Consider the following 24,335-nt stretch of genomic DNA (forward strand, 5'->3'; position numbering starts at 1 on the left):
GAAACAGTGAGAACTGCTGAAGAAGAAGCTGGAAGTTTGTTCTGCCTCGTGGTGGATTTATTTTCATCCCCAGGTATTAAAAGAGGAGGAAAGAGAACGCTAAAAGTGATCCATGTCTATTCTGTCACTTCAGACCATATGGTTTGCTTTGTCCCCTGCATGGAAGCATGGCAGCTTGGCAGGTCTGAAGCCCCAGGAGGCTCAGAGTGAAGGCCAGCCTAAAGCAGGAGGTCTAATAGTTTCCAGAGCCACAGGGCACCAAAGCTAATGGCTTCACAGGGAGTCTTGCACTTGCTTTTTCCAGTCCTGACACCTATTATATACCTAATACATAGGAATTCCAGGAAAAATAAATAAATATCAGAGTTTAAGCTTCAGGAAACTTCAGCACTTTAAGGCATTATGAATAAATGGCATTACCACTTCTATTTTATTTTTATTTTTTATGAACTCCGGTTGCCGAAATGCTCTCCCTCTCAGTGACTAACCCTGCAAGCACAGGAACAAACATGATCAATTGCGTGAGCAGCACTAAACACAAAAGCACTAGATATTTGACTCCTGACCTTAAAACAGCCCCAACCTACAGGGAAATGTTCTCCCACTGGCAGCAAAATGACCTGGTGACAGCTCCTGTACCACAGGAGATCCTGTCCCTCCCCACAGGTTGCTGTGGCTGGAAGTCACACTCTGAACCATGACCCACAGGGTGAAATGTCAGAGACATCCTGCTGGGCCCAATGCTTCCCATCTAGTCTGGATTTTGCCCTTTTTTCTTCCCCTCAGGAAGCTGTAGTACATGTCAGGGTAGCCGTTAGCTGTCTATTTGCAAAGTGAGGCTTAAAGACTTGCTGAGACATTGCAGTTACAGCCCTGGAACTAAAAGTCCGTAACCTAAGTTCCAGGTGCATGGAGTCATTTGCAAAGCATGGTATGGTCATCACAATAAGTTACACCGCTAAGACACGTACTGAAATAATGCACAGTGTTATTTGAGAAATCCGCTGCAGGAAGGGAGAGAGAGCAGAAAATATAATTATAATGGGAAAAGTTATGGAGAAGCATTGGCTGAGCAAAGATCAAGCTACACATTAAATATGACTACCCTGTTGCTGTCACATATGTTATTTCAGTCAAATTGAAGTATTTTGTAAAGAAAGTCAATTACTACTTTGAATTTTCCAGGAAGTCCTCCAATTAAGCCCTAATACCAGTGAGCTCACTTCCACTGATAAGCTAGATTTCAAATTAGAAAAATGGAAAATCTTAATTTAAAGATCCCCAAATTAAAAAGGGTTTAACATTTTAACCTGCAAATACTCTTATGGCTTCCAACAGAAGATTTCTTAGCATATCTACAGATTGGGTCTTCTATTTAGACAGCCATCTCTGAAATTAGGAATTCAACTTCAGGCACATGCATTTGAAAACATTACATTCACGGATGAATATCTTTACTTAAAAAAAAAAAAAGACCTTTTTTTTTTCCCTTTTCTTCTAAAAATGAAACATGGTGGTTTTAAGTGTACAAAATGAGTTTGTTCAGAATTAGTTACAGTTCTTTGTAGACTGGAACTAAACTGGGTCAAAACACTACAAAATAAGAATAAGAATTCTCTGGCAAAAATTAAGCAAAAGTAATACTTGTATACTGTCTTTAAGTGATCTGATCCTGTAATTGTCAATGTGTACATATGCATTTATGCAAGCTGTAGTCTTCAAAGACTGAAAAAAAATATTATAAAAATAAACTAACAAAACCACCCCAAGGAGTTCCGGAACATGTGCTCTAACTTTTATTTTATCAAAGCTTGATCACAGAAACACTGCTATGGCTTTAGGGACAATATGTGGTAAGCAGCTATTTGCCTACTGTTAGCATTTATAATGTAGAAAATCTGTCTGCACATTTCTTCTTCAAATTTTCTTCTAAATTTGCCTCAAAGGTTAATCTAGCCTTTTAGCAAAGCTTTACTTTTCTCATACAAACAGATGTCAGACTGTTTACACTGAGCAAGCCCAGTAAACATTGCTGTGGAAGGCTGCTAATGTGCAAAGATCTACACTGTGTGCTTGCTGGAGAACCAAATGCCATCACACATATGTGCATATTCCCATACTCCCTCTCTAGGTCACATCCTTGGCAAGTTGGGGACTCCTGTAGCATGGGAATTTCACTGTCTGACTTACCAGTATTTTGAGCAATATGGAAAGCAGGAATACAGGTACTGTCACAATGAACATTTTAGAAATAGGAATAGTGGCAAAAAATGATATGGCCTTAAATTAAGCTATGTTTATAGCCTTATAGCCTACTCCAACTTTGTTCAAAAGTCAGTTTGACCTGCAGTTTGCTCTACAATCAAACAAAAGAGAAAGATAACATGAACTCAGCTTCCTGACTTTCAGGTGCATATCTGACCCTGTGACTTAGGAGAAAATCAACTGATCATTTTTTTTCCTAAATTGACATTGGTGAAACTCAGAAGCAGAGCTTTGTGAGAGGCTTTCAAATCTTGAAAGTACTTCTTCTTGTGATACAGAAATATTACATTCTTCACATAGACTTTTTCAAACAAAGTTTGTAGCTCTGAGGACACATCCTATAGTTGCAATAAATTAAAAACTTGATAGTCTCCACAGAACTTGACATAAGTTACTGTTTAGAATAACAATAATACATATATTTACAATACCTCCTTAAGTATATTTAAAAAATGAATCTTCAACACATGGTTAGAATTAAGCAAATACTTTACTCATTTCTCTGAACAAATATGTAATTTCATTTGCTAACATCTGCCTTAGGGAAGTAGAGAACTGAGTCTTCTTACAAGACACTTAAAGGTAAATCAATTAAAGCACAAACCATGAATGCCCACAGTCCTTTAAAGGCTGATAAACTTCTAGCTGGGCTTTCACTTCAACCATCTGTGGCTGAGCATGGTTGTCTTGCTGATCAAAAGACCACAATTTCTTTCCAAGTATGGAGAGTATTGGAGGTTAGAGATGGTATTTCAAACCACTCATCTCCTTCCTTTGGTATTCAGTGCATTTTGTGGGAAGCATGCATCTGTAAGTTAACGAGATGTTTATTCCCAGTAGGGGAAAGAATCTTTGCCAATCCAAAGTGCAAATAATAGAAGGGGTGTAAATTGAAAGTACTGCTGCATCATAGTCAACAGACAGCCCTGTGTTTTGTGTCACACCTGGAGGCAGATTAGAGGGGCCTTTTAGCCCATACTCTTGCAATCTGGGTCAAGCCATGATTAGCCTTCACTTTGAGGTGGCCTCCTTTCTGGAGACTTCCTTCCACGCTATGGGTGGTGATTGAAATATCTCTCACCCAGAGGGGATGCTCTCGTAAGAACCTGCCCCCTCCTGCATCTCCCCAGCTTTCTGCACTCAGAAAGCCTCATAGGATAAGTTATCACTAAGAATGGAAGACTGGTTGTATGTTTGATAGTTCCTCCCATTTAAAGTAATTTTGTCTCAGATGAACATTTAACAGAAAAGTGTGTCTAATACCCAGGAGGAGCCCATTTGAAAGGGCAGTTCTTTTCCCATCTCCTTCCCCGTTGCCATGGTTGCGATCACAGCAGTACCTGGCCTCAGTTACAATATCATTCATGTATGAGAAAGGCTATGAAGACTCCTGAGGTTTGAAATTCACTCAAACCCAGTCCAGATCAGTCCCAGGCTGTTGACCTTTTGGGCATGTAGGAGGGCCCCTTTGTCATTAGCTCAGAAAAGAATCTGCAGGACATTGTTCAAAGGGCCAAGGAGGGACTTGAAGGCTTTTCCAGGGCTTCTCCACCAGTGAGGACCCAAAACTGCCTCCTGCAGGAGTTAAGGGCTATCACAAAACTCACTCCTTTCTACTTTGAGTGCAAGGTTCAGTTTTTTAACCTGACATCTCTTCAACACGGAGTACCATTCCAGAAAAAAGCTCAGGCTCAACTAACAAGTAAAAAAGCAAAAACAAAAAAGCTCTTAACACAACACACCCCTTCTCATGGGAGACAGCAAGCCATACACGGAAATTCTTAGCTGCACTGCTTAACAGAATAAGGGAAAGTAGATAGACGCTAAATGGAACAGAGATTTAATTAAAGCAAAGGGCTTTGCACATACTTCTACCTGCGGAAGTAGTTGAGCTAATTACTGAACAAAAAGGCATTACTTATTTTTAGTACATTCCGGGTGGTTTTTTTTTAGGTTTTTTTTTTTTTTTTACCACTGATTAAAGCCTAATTATTCTTCTTTCTTTTTTTTCTTTCTTTCTTTCTTTAATGGAATGAGCATGTAAATCAAAATAAGTATCTAAATCTGCTTATGATCCAGTGCAAACAGCTTTTCTCTTCCCCACTGCATCCCCCAAATGGTGATACCAGAATGCTATGTGATACTAGGGTGAAGAAGGAAAAGTAAAACATCAGCTAATTCCAGTAACTCCTGCCTCTCAATGCTCAGCTGAATTCTCTATAGAGGAAACTTGCCTTGATGACTATAACTTACCTCTTCTCGATGCTCTTCTCCAGAGCGTTGAATATACCACCTAATAGAGGCTTGCTGGGACTTAGGAATACATTCCAGAAAAGTTGAATTAAATTCAATGCCAAAAATCACCTTTTCATCAGCAGTTTCATGACTAATGCCTGGAAAGCAAACATGGTACAGGAGATTAACCCTGACCTGGTTTTTAAAGCAATGGGAAAATAGCCTGATTCAGAACAGATGCTATAAGAGTGAGTGAATTATAAAAAAGCAAAAGGAAACTTAACTTTTAGCTTAAACTATAACTATGAGGATTTAGAGGCAGCTGCTAACCTTCCTCCAGTACAACTGTTTTTTAAGGAGGTCAATAAAATCTATACTGTGAGCTTGCTCCATTTTAAAGTGGAGGCTTTCACATTTGAGGAATTTAAAATCTGACCTGTATTTTTCCTTTATGTAATGCAACTAGTAAACCTGAGGGAGATGGAGCAGCTGTTAAAGGTAGATCATAAGGTCTAGTTTGTTCCTCCTAAACATGCTAAAGCAGTTGCAAGGTTTAAGTCAAGTTTGCCTGTCTTCAGAATATTCTGAAATTCCATGTAACATGTTTCAGACCAAACAATGAAGTACACAAGCAGATCTGCATTCTTTCTTGTCAGTTGGTAGACCTGAGCGTCTCTAATCTCTGTAACTCCGTATCTTTTTCCTTATTCATGTCTTATCTGCCTTATCATCAGACAAAAGCTATTTCTTACACCCTGCAAATAACACAGAGAAAGGTGAAAGCAGTGGCGTCTCTTAAATCAAAAGTTATCTCGACAATAAAATGGATAAAGTTTTGGATTATTTTTTTTCTATATAGTACAAACATGCATGAGAGCTACAGAAATTCAAGCTCTCTGCATTAAATGCTTTTCTTTCATTTCACTATGCCACAGAGATTTCTGTAGAGCCAAATAATTTCATGCACACAATCCAGTCTCTGGGACAGAATATTACACAGCGGAGAACTGAATTTAAGTAGGTTTTTGGGCCATAATGTTAATTATCACAAATAGCAAAAATAAGCCAAGAGCTTGAAGTGGCACAGGTCAACTTTATGGTTTTATGGCACACAGGGGTCATCCCCAGCTGGGTAAAATTTCTGTTGGGGTTTCTGCATCACGGCAAAAGATTAATACCAATTTACATGCTAAGACATTTTACATTGTCTAGGAAAACTGACTCTTCCAGTATCTAGTTATCCTTCCAGGAAACTGTGACATTGTCAGCCTTCCTACTAGCATTTCTGTAACCTTGAGCTTTGCACAGTCTCAGATACCACTACTTGTAAAGTGATGGCAAACAGAAAGTGGAGAAATTTTGGCTTTTGGGGAATGAACAGGAGTTTCGCCATTTACTTTAATGGAAAAGAGACTTTATCCTGACTTTTTCACTATGTCTGCATGTACACATGTACAGTCGGAGTTCTCTATGCTGTGCAGCAGACTTATGCTTTGATCCTGTGGTGAGCAGCTCTGATTTCTGCAGGGACTCATGCCGAGATCTGCGGCAGGCATCCAGCACCACCACAGCATGAAAGTCACCAGAGATCAATAGAAAGTGGTGGCTTTTCCCGAATCAGAATTAGAGCACAGCGATACTATCAATACTGTTTTGACTGGGTTGTTCACTTTAATAAGTGACTGTAAGAACACCAGACAAACCCAAATTTGGTTGTGAATGCTTTTCATTTATTTTATGCTGCCGCAGAGATTGCTGCATAACCTCAGGATTTCATACTGACAGTGTACGCTGCAAGGGAACTGCTGCAGCTGCCAAAGGAGCAAGCCAGACTCCTTGGCATCCGAAAAGAGGGTGTGGGAAAAGGAGGGGGGAGCTGACAGGAGGGAGTATATGTGCTTGTTAATAACGGGAGTACTTAAGTAGCCGCGGAGAGAGGAAGTGCTGCTTTGGCAGCTGGAGCTGGGTCTTGGGACTTGAATCCATGTGGGTAAAGGGAAAAAGATAGTGTATTCTTCTGTCATACCTGAGGGTTTCCGTGTGGTATTATTTCCCCTATTTCTGTATTAACAGAGGTGCTGGTAGCTGTTTATGTGAGACATTTTTCTTCCCCTGGTTGGGTGCTGGGGATAGTGGCCAACTTGGGACCCATGGGTGCCCATCTGAACTGGCTCTCCCCTAACAAGCTTGGCTCTGGGAATTTAAGTGTGCGTTGAGATCTGAAGCACAATAAAGGCAATTACTTTAATAGTCCAAAATACTCACTGTCTTCCACATCCCAGCATTGTGCGACAGGGTCTCCATACTTGACATCTTGCCTTCTGGCTCTCCTATGGGAAAAGCATGAACACTTCAGGCATAATTGCTGGAATTCAACAGCAAAATACAGAGGAGTTCAGCAGATGTGGAGACACATTGCTCCCACCCTACTGCTGCCAATTACAGTCTTAACTAAAACCAGCCTCACCCTCAAAGCGGCATCTGGCCTAGAGAGATTTGTACAGTTGACATCAAGAGAAAGGGCCTGTGATTTGGGAAAACCACTGGGAGGAGAAAGGGAGAAAAAAAAAGAGAGAAAAAGTCTTCCTAGAATAAATAATGTGCCATACAGTGAGAGAAAAACCTGCTTTAAGAGTTTAGTTAAACCTGTTCTAAGAGTGTATTCCAGATATGGGTGTCCTGGTAGGTGGACAGTTTTGTAAATGTCTGGAAAAGTCTTTCATGCTCTATGCCATGAAAAAGATCTAAGCTTCAGCAGGTCATAATAAAACCTGAGCCTGGGATCAGCTCTAGGTGATACTGGCCTGTAAATTGACTACTAAAATGAAGGTAGAAAACTTATATTTTACTTTGGTAACACACACACACACACACACACACACACTGAAAATTAAAAAGAAAAAGCCAAATCTGATTGTCTTTCATCTGTATGGATTGAAAAAGAGCTTAAGTCAATGGTCTGAGACCATTCCACAGTAAACTTGCTCAATAATGTCTGTGTGTTACTTAAACATATTATGATTTTGTGTAATAACATTTTAAAAAGCCCACAACATTTCATCTATAGATGATTGCATTTATCTCCCAGGAGGTACAAACATACGTTTTTTATTTTATTTTTTCAGTAGAACAATTGGAGACCTAGGGAGGAACTCCCTTTCTCACGGTGACACTAAAGCAGGACCTCACATCTACAGAGTGATGCCTCAGCAGGAGAGCAACTTCCCAAGGCTGAGCTGTGGTGAAAACTGTAGGCATGATGGAAGAAAAGACTGATCAGTGGAAGACAAATGTCTAACTGATCTACTGGAAGATTCCCAAGGCTGGTCACACATCCCTTGTTTTGTAGTCACAGACGTTAGGCCTACCCACCAAATGAACATCTGTTGCAAAGTGTGGACCATCAATCTCTATGTCCCAGCCCACCTCAGGCTTCAGTAAGCCTCATGTGTGACTAACTTTGCAGTGAGCCTGAACACTTGCTTTTCTCCTTTCATTTATGCTTCTCTGAATTTAGTTTGCTTTGACTTTGAAGGAAAATATATAAAGTTCCTTGACACCATGACACAGTAACCCATGACTCATTAACTTCAATGCTTTGTCTAATTGCTCAGGTTCCAGTGCTCCAGTCCCTGAGGAAGGAAGTCTCGTTCCAGAGCCTGAGCTCAGCCTGCAACCTCTGACCCTAGCTACAAGACTTACTGTCAGGAAGGCTTCAAGGCAAAGAGGAATGAGGAGGCTGTGGACTCCAGTTCAATCAGCCAGCTCAGAACTCCAGCTAAATCAGGCAAAAATTCTATCAGGCACATCCCAAGCTGAATCATCAGATTAAGTACTGCACCACTGGAGCCTGCAGCATGCTCTTCCTCCATGCACATTCATGTTGCTGCCCTAGATGATGTGGACTGAAAGTTCAGATATAGCTTCTGTCACTGTGGAAAAGCTGCTCCTGGAGTGGCCCAGTCACGCTGCTTAAATCTCTGTCTCCCTCTCATGGCTCAGACCACAAATACAATTTGGGAGAGCGCTGCTTTATCCAAGTTAGTTAAATCATACAGGAAAAGTTTGTTTAGATCACGGAGCTAAATGCATTTCTTTTATTGATTGAACTGCACTTCATTACTGATCATTCTAGAATACTGGAGTGATAGTAAGGCAAACTGCTTTAAAACTGCAGTGGTGCACTGTGCAAAAAGAAAAAGTGTAAGGGAGGTTCTCACATCCCTCTTCCACTGTCACAACTTGGTGCTCAACCTGAGCATCTCATGCATTAAGCATATAGCATAAAAAAAAGAAAATGTTGGACTTATTATCTTCGTTGCAGAAGTCAAGTCACTGCCACACACACTTAAACAATGCTATGTTGTATTCACAGCTCTTCAAGCAGAAAACGTGAAACATGGCCAGAGTTTGATCAAATTTTAAGGCTAATGATATGGTGAGTTAAAGTAGTTAAAAAAAAACCACCAACAAACTAATTACAAGAAGTGGCACATTCTTACTGCAAACCTCTACAATTCTTGCAAGCAACAAGATCTTTTACAGCATGTGGTACTCTTTCTTACCTTTTAGAAGTGGGGGCATATCTGGAACAGGAGTTTCCATCCCAGGCACAGTATGGGTCTCTGGCAAGGCAGCAGTCTGCACAAGCCTTCCCATACGTGTGACATCTGTGCAGAGAGAGCTGAACCAATCCATCCCTGGAACCAATGTACAATTGTTGCTGCAAATCAGGCAAAGCAAATGAATTAGGATCATTCTCCAAGTAGCCTGGCTCTTCTTCAGTGCCACACTTGCAGGCTTTCAGCCTTTCCCCAGATTTAAAAAAGAGTGAATTTCTCCTTTACTGTAAACTGTTTCTCAGGGCTCAGTGTGAAATGGTCAGTCCCCACCAAACCCTAATGGCAAGGGCACTGCTGTCTTGGAAAGACGACAACATTCAACACCCTTACACTTTCGGCTTTGTGCTGCGTCAAAAATAAAACCACAGAAGCAGTGCATGGTGAGAGGGGCTTATGAACACATGTTAAAAGAAAAAAAAGCAGTTAACTAGCCATGATATTACGAATCTGGGAACTAGAGATGACTTTGTGTGAATAAAATATCATCTTCTGCTTCTGATCCTTTGGTTGTACTGGGATAATATTATTCACCTCTCCCCAGTCTGTGAGTGGATCGCTAATTGAGACAAGGGTGGTCCAAGAGCAGACTGTTGAGCCAGAGCTGGCTCATACAATACTTCCAGCTGGCTTGCCACCTTTTTTCAGGGAAGACAGGACCCAGCTGCTCTGTGCATGCCTGCAGGGCAAAATACCTCCTGAATTTGGTGCACAGTACTGGAGCCACCTCCATGGATGCCTCCAAAACATACACAGAGCCATCTCAGGGCTTGGAGCTATCCTGAAACACTTTCCCATAGGGAGAGTCCCAGCTGGGACTGGACCCACCAGAAGGGACCACACCGATTCAGATTTAGAGGGGGCCTGTTTGCAGGCTTTGCACACACAATGTTAAGTAGAATGAGGCCCTGAGCTCTCTTGAGTGCTAATACATAAAAATAACAACAATAATACTACTAATAATTTATTGCTAGATTGTAAAGAGACAAGAATTGCTAGTGTTCAGAAAACAAATGTGCAGTGAGTTCATTCACAAATCCCACAACCATATGACTAAAGATTTGTTTCCATGAATAATTACCAGCTTGGGTACACAAATTACTGTTTGTAAGCAAATGTGAATTAGGCAGGGAAACAAGCTCTAACATGTCCCCTTCTTTCCAGATACATTTTAAGAGTTACCCATGGAAAGTTTGGCCAATAAGTAACAGACATCACCTAAAAATAACAAGCTCACTGTTCAGTGTACCATATATCCTGCAGTAATTAAATGGGTTTGTGATTACCTGCTTCTGAGAAATCTCCATAGTTGAGATAAATGAAGGGTGCTGAAAACAAATTAGGAAAGTGCATTAGTTCACACCTTCACAGAATAAGTTAATAAAAAAAGAACAGGACCTAACTTTTCCAAAAGGTATATAAAATAGCAGATCAGTTTACTTGGTTAAAACAAATGTTAAAGCAAAAACAAAACACACAAACAAAGCAAACAACAAAACTCATTAAATTCATACCTCCAAGAATGCCTCCTATAATTTTTTTTGTCATTAACTCTTAAGAGTTTGCAATCTACCCAAACCAGTAACTGGCAACAAACCTTGGCATCAACTTAAGTTCATTTTAAACAGTATTTGAAAGTCTTTGGTGGCATTTAAGGGATACATACACAGATCCTCTGCACCAGGATGCATTTCACTTCTGTGAAAGTGAATTTTTTGCCAATGACTGATGTAAGGACAGGACGAAGCTCAGAGTATTATCTATCTCCTAATAGAAGATGATTAATTTAAGCCTATTGTTTAATATTAATGTGGTTCTAGGGAATAAGAGATGTTTTTTCAGCCTCTCACTCCCTTCAATTTTCTGGATTCAAAAACATAGATGTAACGTAAATGTTACCAATAAAAATGTGAAGGAATGTCTTTTGAGTAGAAAAAATAATCTTTTTTTTTCCTTTGTTTTAAATATGATATGGTACATTTGCCCTTGACGTTCTGTTTTAAAAATGCAGCAAATTGGTGTGCATACTGAATCTCCCGATTACTTGGCATGCCATTAAGTAATCTTGGTATTTTCAGAACAAAATTTATAATTGGTGTCCAATACATTTAGACAAAGGCATCCTTCTCCAAGAAGTAGAACTTTAAAATAAAAAAATTATCATACACATGATATATCAAAAGGCACTGTAAAAATATTTTTTTTAAAGATCCTGTCCTCATGATTGGACAACACTGTCTCTAGGTCTCAAATTCATTTATTTAGCATGGGAAGATACTCTTATTAAGACCTTGTAAAGCACACAGGGAGAGAATGCAAAGCAATGTAAGAATACAAAGAACGAAGAAGAAATTTCCAAATAGAAAAGAAAATCAGTAGGGACTGTGCATGTCTCAATTTTTCTACTGTCATGATATGTCTGTGTAAGCTTCCTTGCAAGCAATGAGGTCAATGATAAATTATGTCTATGCTGCAGAAAAGACGTTTGGGTTTTTTAAAAGTTCTTTTTATGAAGTAGTCATTGGCATGAGCAGGGCTCTAGTGACTTTTCTTCACTGTCACTCAGCAAGAGTAACCAAATCAAAATGGTCAAAAGTGCTGAGTCAGCCCACATCAAAGGATTAAAACATATTGATAATCAAAACTTAGTTTGATTTATTTTCTTTTAGTTTCCAACTCCTAAAGTTGTTTATTTTAAATAATTCTTCTATGTCTGTTGGTTTTCTTATATGGTTGCTTTTAATATCATAATTGTACAAAGAGTAATTCCAAAGCTGAGATAACACGAAAATCACGATTAAAAATAAAATAATTAGGTCAGGCTCAAAATAGTATTCCAAAGTAGAACGAGATGGGAAAATTGAGACTTTCTATGAGCTTGAAAAATCACGGTCTTTTGTTTCTGTTACATTTTCCAATTGACTCTCCTAGAGAATATCAAGGCCTTTAAGAATTGTCCCTCTGGAATCTTGAACTAGTTCCACTGAGCAAACAGTCATACAGATAAGGACACTCTGAGCCTTAAAGTCTCCTGAGTAATTGATGCAGTGCTTGTTAATGCTTACCTTGAATATCTGTAGCTCTTCCAGGACTACCTCCTCCTTAGTCCACTTCTCCTTGGTGATACTCACAGCCTTCAGTACTGTGCCTATGTCTGAAACAAACATTCACAACATTCACCATATGAAACACGCTGTTACATCTCAGCTACTTCACTTCCTTACTTCATTTCACAGTTGGAGTCACACATTCAGAGTTGGACTCCATCATTCTTACAGATCCTTCCAACTCAGGTTATTCTAAGATTCTGTGATTTTATTCAACTTGTATGTAAAAAAAAAACAAACAGAAGAACAAACAACTGATTTTTTTAACTTTGATTACACAGAAAAAACCATCAAATACTGTGGAAGAAAGATAAAACTAACGCATCAAGGTTGTAGCCTTCAAATGATGTCTACCCTTATATGCATCTGTTTCTTTCTACATAGCTCTATACAATATGTTTACTGTATGTCTAAGCCAATGCAACTGTGCATTGTTGTGCTTGACATAGGTGGTCTAACTCTGCAGCTGCACAAATATACATTCATTATCTCAAATGAAATTTTCTGCATGTTTGCTTTAGCTGGTTTTTAGCTGGAATTGTGGCCTATCTGATCCAATTTAATGAGAATAAATGATCAAATCAGCAGAAAATTGTTTTATTTTTAATAGGATTAATTTACATCAGCATAGCTCCTTAATCAGATTTTTTATTTCATCTATTCATTAATTTCTACCTGCATTCTTAATACATAAAAAAACCCAACAAAACAAAAAAACAAGCTCATCTCAGACAACTGAACATTGGTGAATCTTTATTGGTTTTAATAATAACAAAAAGGAAAAAGAGAAAAAAAAACCACAAAAACCTTAAGAATTGCTGAGGTAAGTGAGCTGGGTGCAGCAATGGGCAATTTGGAAGTGACACAGCGCATCTTAATCCTAAGCACTATCTCTAATACTGAAATGATGGAAAATAATACATCATAATGCAAGGAATGAGACATTCATTCTTGTTTTTCCAAACTACAGGAGATCATATTACCAATCAAAGTTAAAAGTATTTCACTTTGCCTTATATATTAGACATAGTTTTGTTTTGAACATGATTACCAAAGCCTGTCTATATACAAAGCCCTGCAGTGCGGTTGCATGTGCAGAACTGCCTGCCTTCCTAAATTCTGCAATAATATAATTGCATACATAAAAAGTTTCTTTTTTAGCTGATGCTAAACATTATAGAGATTATTTGATATATTTGCTTTCAGTGTCTCTATCTGATATTGGAAATTTAATCTTTGAGTCTAACTTTCTTTTCTTCAGTAAGAAAAATTAAGAGGATAAAATGGAATAAAATATTGTGTCTTAGGAAAACTCACTTTTAAGGAAGACACTGCAGATAAATAAGTATCTGCATATCATAGAGTGCCACCTAGTGACTGCATGGTACAAACTGGGCCCTCCAATTACTCTGAAAAATTAGTTATCAGTAGTAGTAGTGACAGGTAACTTGTCAGTATTTTGGTTGCTTGTCTCTTAGTATAATTGTATTGCTTTGACAAACTCAATAGCAGAGAACAGGAAACATGTGAAAGCATCTCTGCAATCACTGAAGGAATACCTCATGCTTTTTAACTACTGAAACCATCTTTTCTGATAGCTTATGTTTTAAAATACTTTTCTTCACTATTATCACTCAAAAAAAAAAAGCTTTAGTGGGTACTCTCAAATTCTAGGCATCTCATAGCTTGGGAATGTGTTCACTTCCCTTCTCTGATGGCAACACTAAAGACTGCATTCAAAGAGCAGCATAGATTTTCTGCAAATTTTATTCCTGAAAAACACGGAATTAAGGCCACACTAATGTTCTATTCTACAAAACTGTGTTTTTCTGTCTATGACTTATATATAGGGACTGTAGGGCGCCTCCTCTTTTTTGAAGATACACCTCCTTTTTTTTTGAAGATAAAGTTGTGAGAATTGAGCTGAAATACAGAAATGCCCTAAAAGAAATTCTCTCTGAGCTTGTGGGTGTGATGATGCAGGTGGAAAAGCTCAGACAGCACACACTTTGTAAGAGGTGATGCCCTACGACAATTCACTACCTTTCCCAGATCACTTCAGAGTATCAAAATACACTCCATGATATCAAATGTACTTATAGGACAGAAAAAAATGCTGTATAATCCAATAGCACTGGGGCAGGATTCAAACAGAGATTTAGTTTCTCACTGCTCACCCACTGCCCTAGGACAAACATTTTCCTCCCCATGTACCTCTTTTTCATCTACTGTGAGATAAAGATAATGGTAATGAAATTCTTAGTGAAGTATTTGGATCTACCAGTGCAAAATGCTTTATTACTATTTAGGGAACTTCAAACTGTGGATTATGAACATGAAATTTCAGTGGAATAAAACAAGGGATTATACTTTAGAAATGTTATGAATAGGTATGTTAATAATTCTTAGCATATCATTCTGTAAGATGATCCAGTCAGAGATTTTAAATTTAAATACTATGTTAAAGCCAAACTTTTTCCTTACGCACGCAGCTATAAAAAATGCAAATATATACACAATCATTCACAGACAAACTGCAAGGCACGTTTCCTCCCTGACAGAGTAGTTTAGTCCCTCTCTGTTCAATCCTGGTCCTCTTCACTGGAGCTACTCATGTTGCAAAGTAATATTTTTTAAATACATTTAAGTGAAATCATTGCTTTAGGCTAGATCTGAAATCTTACTTAGCTTTTCAGTGTCAGAAGAGATTTAATGCTGAAGCTCCATGTCACTGTTGATAACAGAAATTAATCCTTGAAGTTATTAAGGTTATTTTTTTTCTTTTAATTGCATGTTGATGTGCTGCCAGTGGGAACTGGAGCCAGATCACCATGTAACATAAAGACCAGTACTGAATAGAACTCAGAGGGTAAGAAAATCTAGCTATTCTGACCCATAATCGGGTTATCACCTTGAGGCCATGAGCCATTAAAATCTTAATTTTAGTCTTAATTTCAGTATAAATGTCTTGACATTACAAATTCATCTAATTTTAGCAGTTTTGTGAAGTCCCATCACACAAGCAAGGGCATCAAGTGCATCCTGAAGCTGCCATCTTAGGAAAAAGATGTTAATCAACAGGTTTATTCAGGACCAGCTGGACTAAAAGAGTTTTTAGATGACAGAACCTGTGCAGAACAATAGTGGAAGTCCTCTCCTACCTGTTCCCAGGAAAATAACATCATATTGCCCATCCTCTGCCATGACATGATCCACCACAATCTGAGTCAGACGATAGTCCACATTAATTCGCGTGAACACCGGTCCTCCCGTCAGCGGGTAAACAGATTTGTACATCAGGGGATGGCGTTTTATAAAGCTGATGACTTCATCAGGAAAATCTCTGGTCGATTTTATGAGTGGATCATAGGTTTTGCTTGGGCACTGAAAGAAACAAAGAGACCAAGAAGTTGGGAATAATATTAGGGAAGAAATACAAGAAATCTGCAAGACTCTATGCATGTATTAGGAAAGCTGTCTATCCAGTCTGAAATCTTAAGGGCTCTATCCAGCTCCCAAGTAACTTTGAAAAGCAGGACACTTCTCTAGATGCTTAATTAAGAATGCAAGTTTAGTTGATTTCCTTACAATAAGACTTTGATCACTGTAGACTTGTTTGGTTTTTTTTTATTATTTTTTTATTTTTTATATATGTCTAATGACATTTAGCAATTGAATGGAAATTTGACTTAATTGAACAAGCTCGATGTTCTTTGATAAGAGTGAAAGCACACTGGAAAGCTCTGCAATTGCTCCTAAGGTGTGCTTCTCCAGCTCTTAAAAGGGCTATTTTCTTCCTCAGTTCTCCACTCTCTCCACTGTTCATTTTTATCTCTCTTCAAAAGTGCTTCCCTTTCATCTTCATTTTTGTTTGTCCTGCTCCCACCTATTCTACTTTCAAAACTACCTACAACTTGCTAATTTGTTTCATTTCACTCATTTTTACTGCTATTACTCAGAATTATTATGCATCTTCAGTTTCTGTTAGTTAAATGCCCACACCAGAATCTGCCTATAGACTGACAAATACAAGCTTTGAAGAAAATCTCCTTTTTTCTTCTTTCTCAGTCAGACGTTTTGATAACAGAAATTGTCAGAGGTGAGATGAATTGCTTTTATAAAACAGTAAGGAAAAGAAGACTACATAAGAAAAGAAATGTCTGATGTTGGGTAAAATACTATTAATTCATATTTATTGTACTAGCAAATCTACAAGCACAAACAATTCAAAAACTAGGTGTAATTTTTTAATTCTATCACCAAGTGGCTTTTAAGAGCATATACAAGGTCTTTTCTGTTTCTTCACCTACCAGGGATCGTGAAGAGAGTACATGTCAAACTTTTTTTCTCGTTGTATATTTGAGAGAGCAAAATTCAGTCATAAACAGTCTAATAATGTAAGAAAACATTTTTTTTAAGAATAAATATATTAAGAACCATTTGTATATAATACCATAACAGATGCCATCAGTATTGACCACTTCATAAACATGGACCTCTTTGTGAGCTACAGAGTCAATCTATATTCTTTTAGAAATCAGGTTTTTGGTGAGAACGCTCGCAAAATAAACCAGATATCAGGTTGCTCAGTGCTTCTTCTCAAGCAAGAGCAGCATTTGGTCACCTGTACTTCATTTTTCACTATATATTTCATTTTATCACTATAAATCATAAAGCTTCAACTCATGATGCAATCGGTACATCTGCAAAGAATTTCACCTCCTCAATCCCTGCCCCACTCATGGGAGTATTATCACGTTGGACATTTTACAAGACAAGGAAATCAAGTCTGGAGTGAAGGGAGAAATAAATGACCTAACACACAGGCTAGCTCTCCGTTTCAAGACACAAATATCAATGTAAGGTTAAATTTGCTTTCTGTTGAATAAAATAGTTTTACCAATATAAAGGACTTTCAACAGCAAGTCTAGAGTGCCCTCCACTGGCTACCATGGGATAATCTTGAGTATTTAAAGTGCAGGTCCTATTCACTACTTACTGCATTTCCTTCAGCAAAACCAAAGAATGTGTCATTTGTGCATAGAAAAAGAAAAGAAGAATGAGAGAGAGGAATGTAAGCAAAAACACTGCTGTCAGCTCCCTCCTCTGGTGTGATTGGAGATGGGTGTCTGTTTCTGGTACTGAGGCTGAGCTTCTTCCTTCTGAGAGCAGGGAGCCTGTGCCTTACAAGTGCCTATTTTCTCTTGTTAAATATTCCCAGAGCTACTGTTGAAGAAAGCCACTAGCAAGTGCTTTAGCTGTGCTCCTTTTTCTGGACTGAAATACCTTGTATAGGGCCTTTAATCAGAGGCCACAGCTTCTTGTAAATCCTGTATATCCTGTAAATCCTACACCTTGTATTTATTTTTCTTTTAATAAAGGCAGATCCTACAGACAGCAGTGACCCCTGCAGCTCACTATTTCTCAGAAGTTACTTTTTAAACTCATTCACATAGATGAAACCCTCGTGCAAACTCACAGCTATAGCATCCTTTTCTGTGGTTTTGAAATATATAGTCTCATCCTCTTTTTCAGTCCAGAATACCGCTACAGTGAAAAACCCCCTGAACACTTCTCCAGAGTCTCCCATTCACTGCTAGAGGTGGCTACCAATTCTGTTAGAACCATACTAACTGCATAATCAATCTGCTGTTTCTTCCACTTATATACACATATGTGCTTTATTCTAGTCTGGTTCTCACATACACTGCTTGAAGACAAATAAACCTGCCTCCCTGGTCACCTCCTTCCCTTCTGCTTTTTTGGGGGGGTGAGCCAAGCAACATTTAGTTGCAAGGTCAATCATGCTCATGACCCACTATGGCTGCTTTCCTTTCCATGGCTGTCTATATCCAGCACCTTACACTTTGTCTCTAATCTGAGTCTGAGAAAGCTTCTCTTTTCAATCTGGAGGCACCTAGATGTCTTATTGTGGTGGTACAGTTAATTATAAGAACTGGAAACACTATTCCAGTTGATTACTCACTTTTACATATGAACTGCTGACTGCTGTTTTTTAACACAAAGCAATCCCTGTATTTTGTGCCAGGTGGAGCCATAACACAGTCTGTGAAGAAAGAAATGTGATGATAGTATTTTTTGTAGCGTGCTGGGAGAAAGTTAAGATTTGCAATGAAGTTGCTATACAGTCTTCCTTCAATAGCTCATTTCTACAAATCTCCAGCTTGACACATATTCTATCTGTGGTGCCAGTTAAGGGCTTGAGGTTAGGATTTGTTCCAGTATGTAAGGTTTGACATTATCCAAAACATTTTCATTTAGAACAGCACATACAGTGTCAAGGGCTGAGCTTGCTCCTCCTTCATTGCTGGCAAACTTCCTCCTCGCAGCCTTACAATTTCAGCCACCAGCACCAAAGCTTCTCTCAGGCTCAGAACCAGCCTGGACCATTCCTTCTCTATGGTTTCAACTGCCATAGCATTGCCTGGGAGGAAGCTAGTCTGCCCACCATGGTAAAGCTCATGCCAGCCTTAAGTGGTACAGTGACTACAGGTCTGTGCTTGAACCAGTCCTTGGGCTTTATTTAATAAGAATGCAGCTTGAGTGATTTAAGAGAGCGTAACTTGTTTTCCAGACATCATGTGGATTGGTTTTGATTGCTCTCCACATAAATAAATAAGAGATTCTGTGAGAGTACCCACTTGTTTAGCACTATTTCAGTCGAGAATACCTCACCCGGTGCATCCTTATCTTCATAAAGACTCCACATTTTTTAATTGAAAATAGTGTTTAGGCTCCTGAATTACCCAGTAGCTTTTGAAAATTTCTCCACAGACAGTGAGAAAGTTAAATTGAGATACATTCCATCACATATTAGGTCATTTTTCCAAATATACAATTTAATGCATGGCTAGGAAAAAACTGGCAAGAGAACAAAGTTGGGATTGTATTATTATTCTCTGATTCTTGCTGAAAGGACATCCCTTGAAAAAAGTAATTTAATACAGGTATAAAAGTAGACAAAGAGAAAAGTCCTACTGAAAAAAAAATTAATAAAATAGTAATAGTACATTTTGAAATATACGCTGCAGTGACTTATCCCTAGAGGCTTTATGATAGCTTTCCCAAGCTAACTTCAACCTCAGATATGCCGAGTGTGATCTCCCATGTTCTGTTTCCTGCTGTACTTTCAGAAATTAAAGGTTTTGCAAGATTATATCCTTGAGGTGGGCTGTAGTCTGCTTTTTTTTTTTTTTAACATAGCAGTAATGGTTTAGTTTAATAATTTCACAAGGAAATATGTGATCTTATATTACATAGTGAAAGATACAAGACACTACAGAAAGGGTATTTCCACCCCCACAAGAAAAAGTAGATTTCAGACTTAAGGAAAAAAAAAAAAGTGAGCTGTTGTGCAGGAGATATGACTCAGACAGCACAGTATCTACACAAAAAGATATAATGTGTGTTCTTGTTGCACAAGCATTACTTCAGAAATGTGTATTTCTCCTTATCTTTAAAACAATCTAGGTCTGAATCTTTTCCCCTTCTGTCAGACTCTGACCTCTACTGATTTCAAAAGCACGTTTATCTTTGCAGGAGCTGAATCAAAGTTTGTTGGAATCAACAGAAACATATGTTCTTTAATTGTCTTCAGATAGAGTAATGCATCAGTCCATTTTATATAGGACCAGAAAGAAATTCACTCTTCTTTGCATCCCCAACCATGCAGTAACACTTCCCTCTAAGTGAGAACTATAGGTTGGCTTTCCCTTACATGTAAATTCTCTGTGGTTCCTGCTCTGAGCTGTGAATTACAGTCGACATTTTATGTTAATCTGCTGATTGATCCCAGAAATTCATTTATAGTTGTAAAATGGGAGTAGCCTCATGGACCTTAGAGATGTCCTAGATTTACTGGCAAAAATATAACAACAGAGGAAGAGGAGAGCAATGACATCACCCACTACAAAATACTAGGATAAAATCTCTACCAACATGGAACTATAAAGCTATTAAAGCACTCCCAAAGGCCCAAACCCTACCATATATGATACAGGGAAAATTTTGACTGTCTACACAACTAGTTCAGTAGAAATGAGTACTAAGGGTTTGCTCCAAAGATTCACTCAAATCAATAGGATTTCTTCCAATTGTTTTAGTGGGCTTTGGATTCCCTCCTAAAAGAGTACGACCAACAAGAACAGCTGAGCAGGTGCGATCCTGTTATGCTTGACCAAGGGTGCTATTTTCAGAGGGCTCACTAACTGTGTGGGACGAAGGACAGAACAAGGTAATGAAAAATTAATTTAGGCCAACCTTTGGCAAAGTCCTCAGGCGGCTGTTTAAAACTGTGTCCACCCATCATTACAGAACAATTCCTGTAGGCTTGTGTTTCCTTTCAAAGCAATCAATAGGATGCATGATGATAAAGGCTGCACGCCCAAGTGAGTGAGTGTAGCAGCCTTTCACCTCTAAAACTGTGAGTTCATATCCTGCTGCACGTCACATGTGATAGTGATATCGGTGTTCTCTGCCCAGTTCACATTTATTCACATCATCAGCACCAGATGATGTCTCAGATATGTGACATCTCCCACAGCAGACAATAAGAGATTTGCATTTATATCAAATGTTACAGGATTAAGTTGGCAGGGTTGCTTTATGTGAATTACAAAAGAATCTGGCTCCATAAAACCTCTTACAATACCACCATGCTATCTCATCTGCTTTTGCAACAGGGGTGGGATTCTTCTCACCTGACCTAGATTCTTGTCTTGTCTGTCTGAGCTGCACAAAGGAAGTGCCTGTCTCTTTTCTTCTGATAGAGAAATCTAAACAACTGGCTCAGATTTGATGCTTTTCTTCTAGATAGATGTCATGAAGAAAATTTAAATTAGCAAAATCAGTACTACTAGATAGGAATCTTCTGAGAAAAATATTCACCATTCAACTAATTCTTAAAAGTTGCTCAGGCCTTCACTTTCATGAATTATAGCTTCATACAGATGTAGATTTTCAAAAGCAAAAGATAAGAAACAAAAACAAATCAACAAAATAGACAAAGAGTTAGAAGTGCTTTGGACATCTCTATTCAACTGCAATGTAAACGCTGTGGCACAAAACTTTCAAAGAATCAAATCAGTAGTAACATAAAGCCTTTCCAGTGCATTTGGTGTGAGCTCACTTTGACAATAATCCACCTGGACTGAGTCCTAAACTCAGATAATCTGAAAAAATGCCTTTTTATTCCCTCACCTTTTATTTATATCCAAATACAATCAGGAGGTGGTGAATTGTGTCAAATCTTTCTCAGATAAAAGTACTCCATGCTGCACATATGTGACAGGTTTTCTGTCTTTTTCACTCATTAAGTTTTCAGCTTAGCAGAGTGCTGGATATGTAGATCTCACACAATTCTAAAGATGTATAGTGTGACTGTGTTAACATTATGTGGGAATCCTGGCCAGGATTTTCAAAAGCTGGTGCCAGAAGTTAGGCTCCTAAATAAACGTCCAATTTGCCAAAATGCACAGTGCTTAGGACCAGCCCATGAAGTCAGTAAAGGCTGGAGGATCTAACACCTACTAAAACTGTGACAATTATTTGGGAATCTAACGTTAAGGTATGTAAAAATATATCTATATTTCATCTAATTACAAGTCTTTAATTCAGTCATGCTGCTGTCTGCTAACAATTTCAAAACAGAGTGATGTTCCCTGTGAGCTGTAAGAGTTTCAATTACAAGTATGTAATACAAGAAACCCCAGTTTAGAAGGGAATTGTCATATTAAGCATCACATAACATCCATAGGCTATATGCATGACAGGGACTTGATAACACTGAGTGAAGTTGACATCTGCTGGTTAGATTTTGCAATGTCCAAGCGTGCACTTTTGATGCATTTCACAAGGAGAAAGAAGCATCACACCACTAAGGCACTCTCCAAGCCAATGTGAAATATGAAAGAATAAAGCATCTCTTCAATCTCTCCCATGTTGGAAAATTGGATGCTTTCACCTGGATGTCCCTTCTACTGCAGGTGTCAACTCTGTTTCAGGCACACAGAGCCACCCTAGGAGTTCCCCTTTCCTTCCTCTTGAAGTTGTTTCACTTTTCAAGGGATAATTAAATTTCATCATAGCTGAAAGAAGTAAAAATGTTGCTCAGACATTAACCAGAAAGGGAGAACATTTCCTCTGAAAAGCTCCCTATTTTATATTACATGAAGGCAGAACTGGAGCATCATTCCTCTAAAGGAATGCACTAACCATAGCCAGGAACTAATACTGACACATTCCTTTTTGCTCAAGCTATAAGAGAATGAGTATTTAACCAGTAAGTAGTTAATAAAGCCTTGCAGTCAGCGCTCTCCTGCAGTGCTAGATAAAGATTTCCAAATTTTAAATGGCTTCTGCTATAGTTATCAAGTAAAAAGTAGAGAAATAGAATTACCTACAGCTAGTCAGTGCTGTTTTGAACAAACTGAGCTTTATGTGCATATAAAGGGTGATGAGCCACTGGCACAAGCTGCACAGAAAAGCTGTGTATGCCCCACCCCTGGAGGTGTTCAAGGCCATGTTGGATGGGGCCCTGAGCAGCCTGAACTGGTAGCTTGCAACTCTGCCCACGGCAGGGAAGTTGGAACAAGATGATCTTCAAGGTCTCTTCCAACCTAAGCTAAGCCTATTACAAGTTTAGTCAGAAATACAGAGTCTGGAGACTGAGGGACTAAGATGTAATGCTGAGGACTGGTGTGATGTCCAGAGCTACCTTAGAAAATTGGATACTTATAGTTTAGCACTTGTGGTATAGATGGCAGCTAAGGAATGACTCTTGGGGTTTAAGCACTCACATGCTGTTGGAGACTCAGCCATTCTGGAGAAAAAACTTGGTTCCTGAGTGTCCTAAATAGTCTGTGGCTTCTTCTCTGTAGTCTGATCAGAACTACAATGTTCATAAAGACATTTTTTACGAAGAGACTATGTCACTCTGGATGTATGAGATTTGTTCTATCCTGTTCCAGAGATTGTACTGAACCATTTGCATTGCTCTTCCATTTAACACACCTGCATGGCTGACAGAAAAGGCTGACATAAGAAACCACCGATGTGTATCTAACCACAGGAGATCAGCTAGGTGAGTGATCTTGACTTTGCAGGTGGCATACTGCAACTCTCTGCCGACCTCTGCAAGCTGGAAAGGTGACTGAGTTTCCAGCATTTTGAAAGGCTACAATGAATTGAGAGGTGATTCATGTTTGGAAAAACTTGTTGGTATGTAGGAGGAGGTGGAGGAGGCTTTCTCAGGAAAATAAGCCCATAAAGTGAAACATTTCACTTAATTAAGTAACCCCATTTACAGTGGGGAGATCAAAGGAGAGAGGAATTGGAGAACCAAAGAATGCAGTCTATCCCATGAAAGATCAGGTGAAAGAGGAAGATAAGTCTAAAAATAACAAAGGAAACCTGTGCAAAGCCTCGATGTTTTATGCACACTCTTATTAAAGCAGCAAAACTAACCAGACGTGAGGACAAGGGGAGGCTTCTGGCAGCCAGTACTTGCCAGTGGCTCAGACAAGTCCCAGTGGGATGGACAACACACCTCCTGTTGTCACACATCAGCCTATGTACTTAGTGTTAGAAGAAAAAAAAAAGGGGGAGTTCACTAAGGAAACACCTTTCTCTTTCTAAACAGAGAAAGGTGAGAAAGATCACAGAAGGATATGAAGATACAGGAACCTTTTATTTAATTAAAATAAAAAGAATAAAAATAAATAATTAAACAAGTAATGTATTAAATTAAATAATAAAAGAAATTAAAAGAAAACAGTAGCTCAGTTAGTACTCAGATCTGAAGCAGGAAGATGCGAGATATAAAATACAAAAGAAGAAAAGCAGTGACTGCTGTGGTGGATGCTTCTTGTAGCTAAGACTACGATTAGATGTAAGATTCTTACTGCTCTCATTCTTTTTTTTTTTTTTTTTTTTTTTGGAGAACCTTTGGCAAATCAGTTTGTTAGAAATCCAGATTCATTGTATTCAGCTCTGCCTTGAATTGCAATTAAATACCTAGGCATTGTAGTAGATCAGTCTGTTAACCTACATCCCTAAACACTGAGATTCTTCTCAAAATCTGACCTCAGTG

General features: G+C 38.6%; 1 protein-coding gene across 2 annotated transcripts in view; it reads right to left on the reverse strand.

The window, feature by feature from the left end:
- SEMA3D (semaphorin 3D) overlaps positions 1-24,335 on the reverse strand; it is a 141,108-nt gene that overhangs the window by 6,902 nt on the left and 109,871 nt on the right. For both annotated transcript variants that reach the window (XM_065743710.1, XM_065743711.1), the window contains exons 12-17: positions 15,388-15,610; positions 12,185-12,273; positions 10,406-10,447; positions 9,066-9,223; positions 6,766-6,830; positions 4,519-4,658 (exon numbers count right to left, since the gene is read on the reverse strand). In XM_065743710.1, the coding sequence (XP_065599782.1) occupies positions 4,519-4,658; positions 6,766-6,830; positions 9,066-9,223; positions 10,406-10,447; positions 12,185-12,273; positions 15,388-15,610 (717 nt within the window). The remainder of the gene's footprint in view (positions 1-4,518; positions 4,659-6,765; positions 6,831-9,065; positions 9,224-10,405; positions 10,448-12,184; positions 12,274-15,387; positions 15,611-24,335) is intronic.

Source organism: Cyrtonyx montezumae, unplaced genomic scaffold (assembly GCF_038088225.1).
Source record: "Cyrtonyx montezumae isolate F1298 unplaced genomic scaffold, pur_monq_1.0 scaffold_3, whole genome shotgun sequence".
Taxonomy (NCBI): Eukaryota; Metazoa; Chordata; class Aves; order Galliformes; family Odontophoridae; genus Cyrtonyx; species Cyrtonyx montezumae.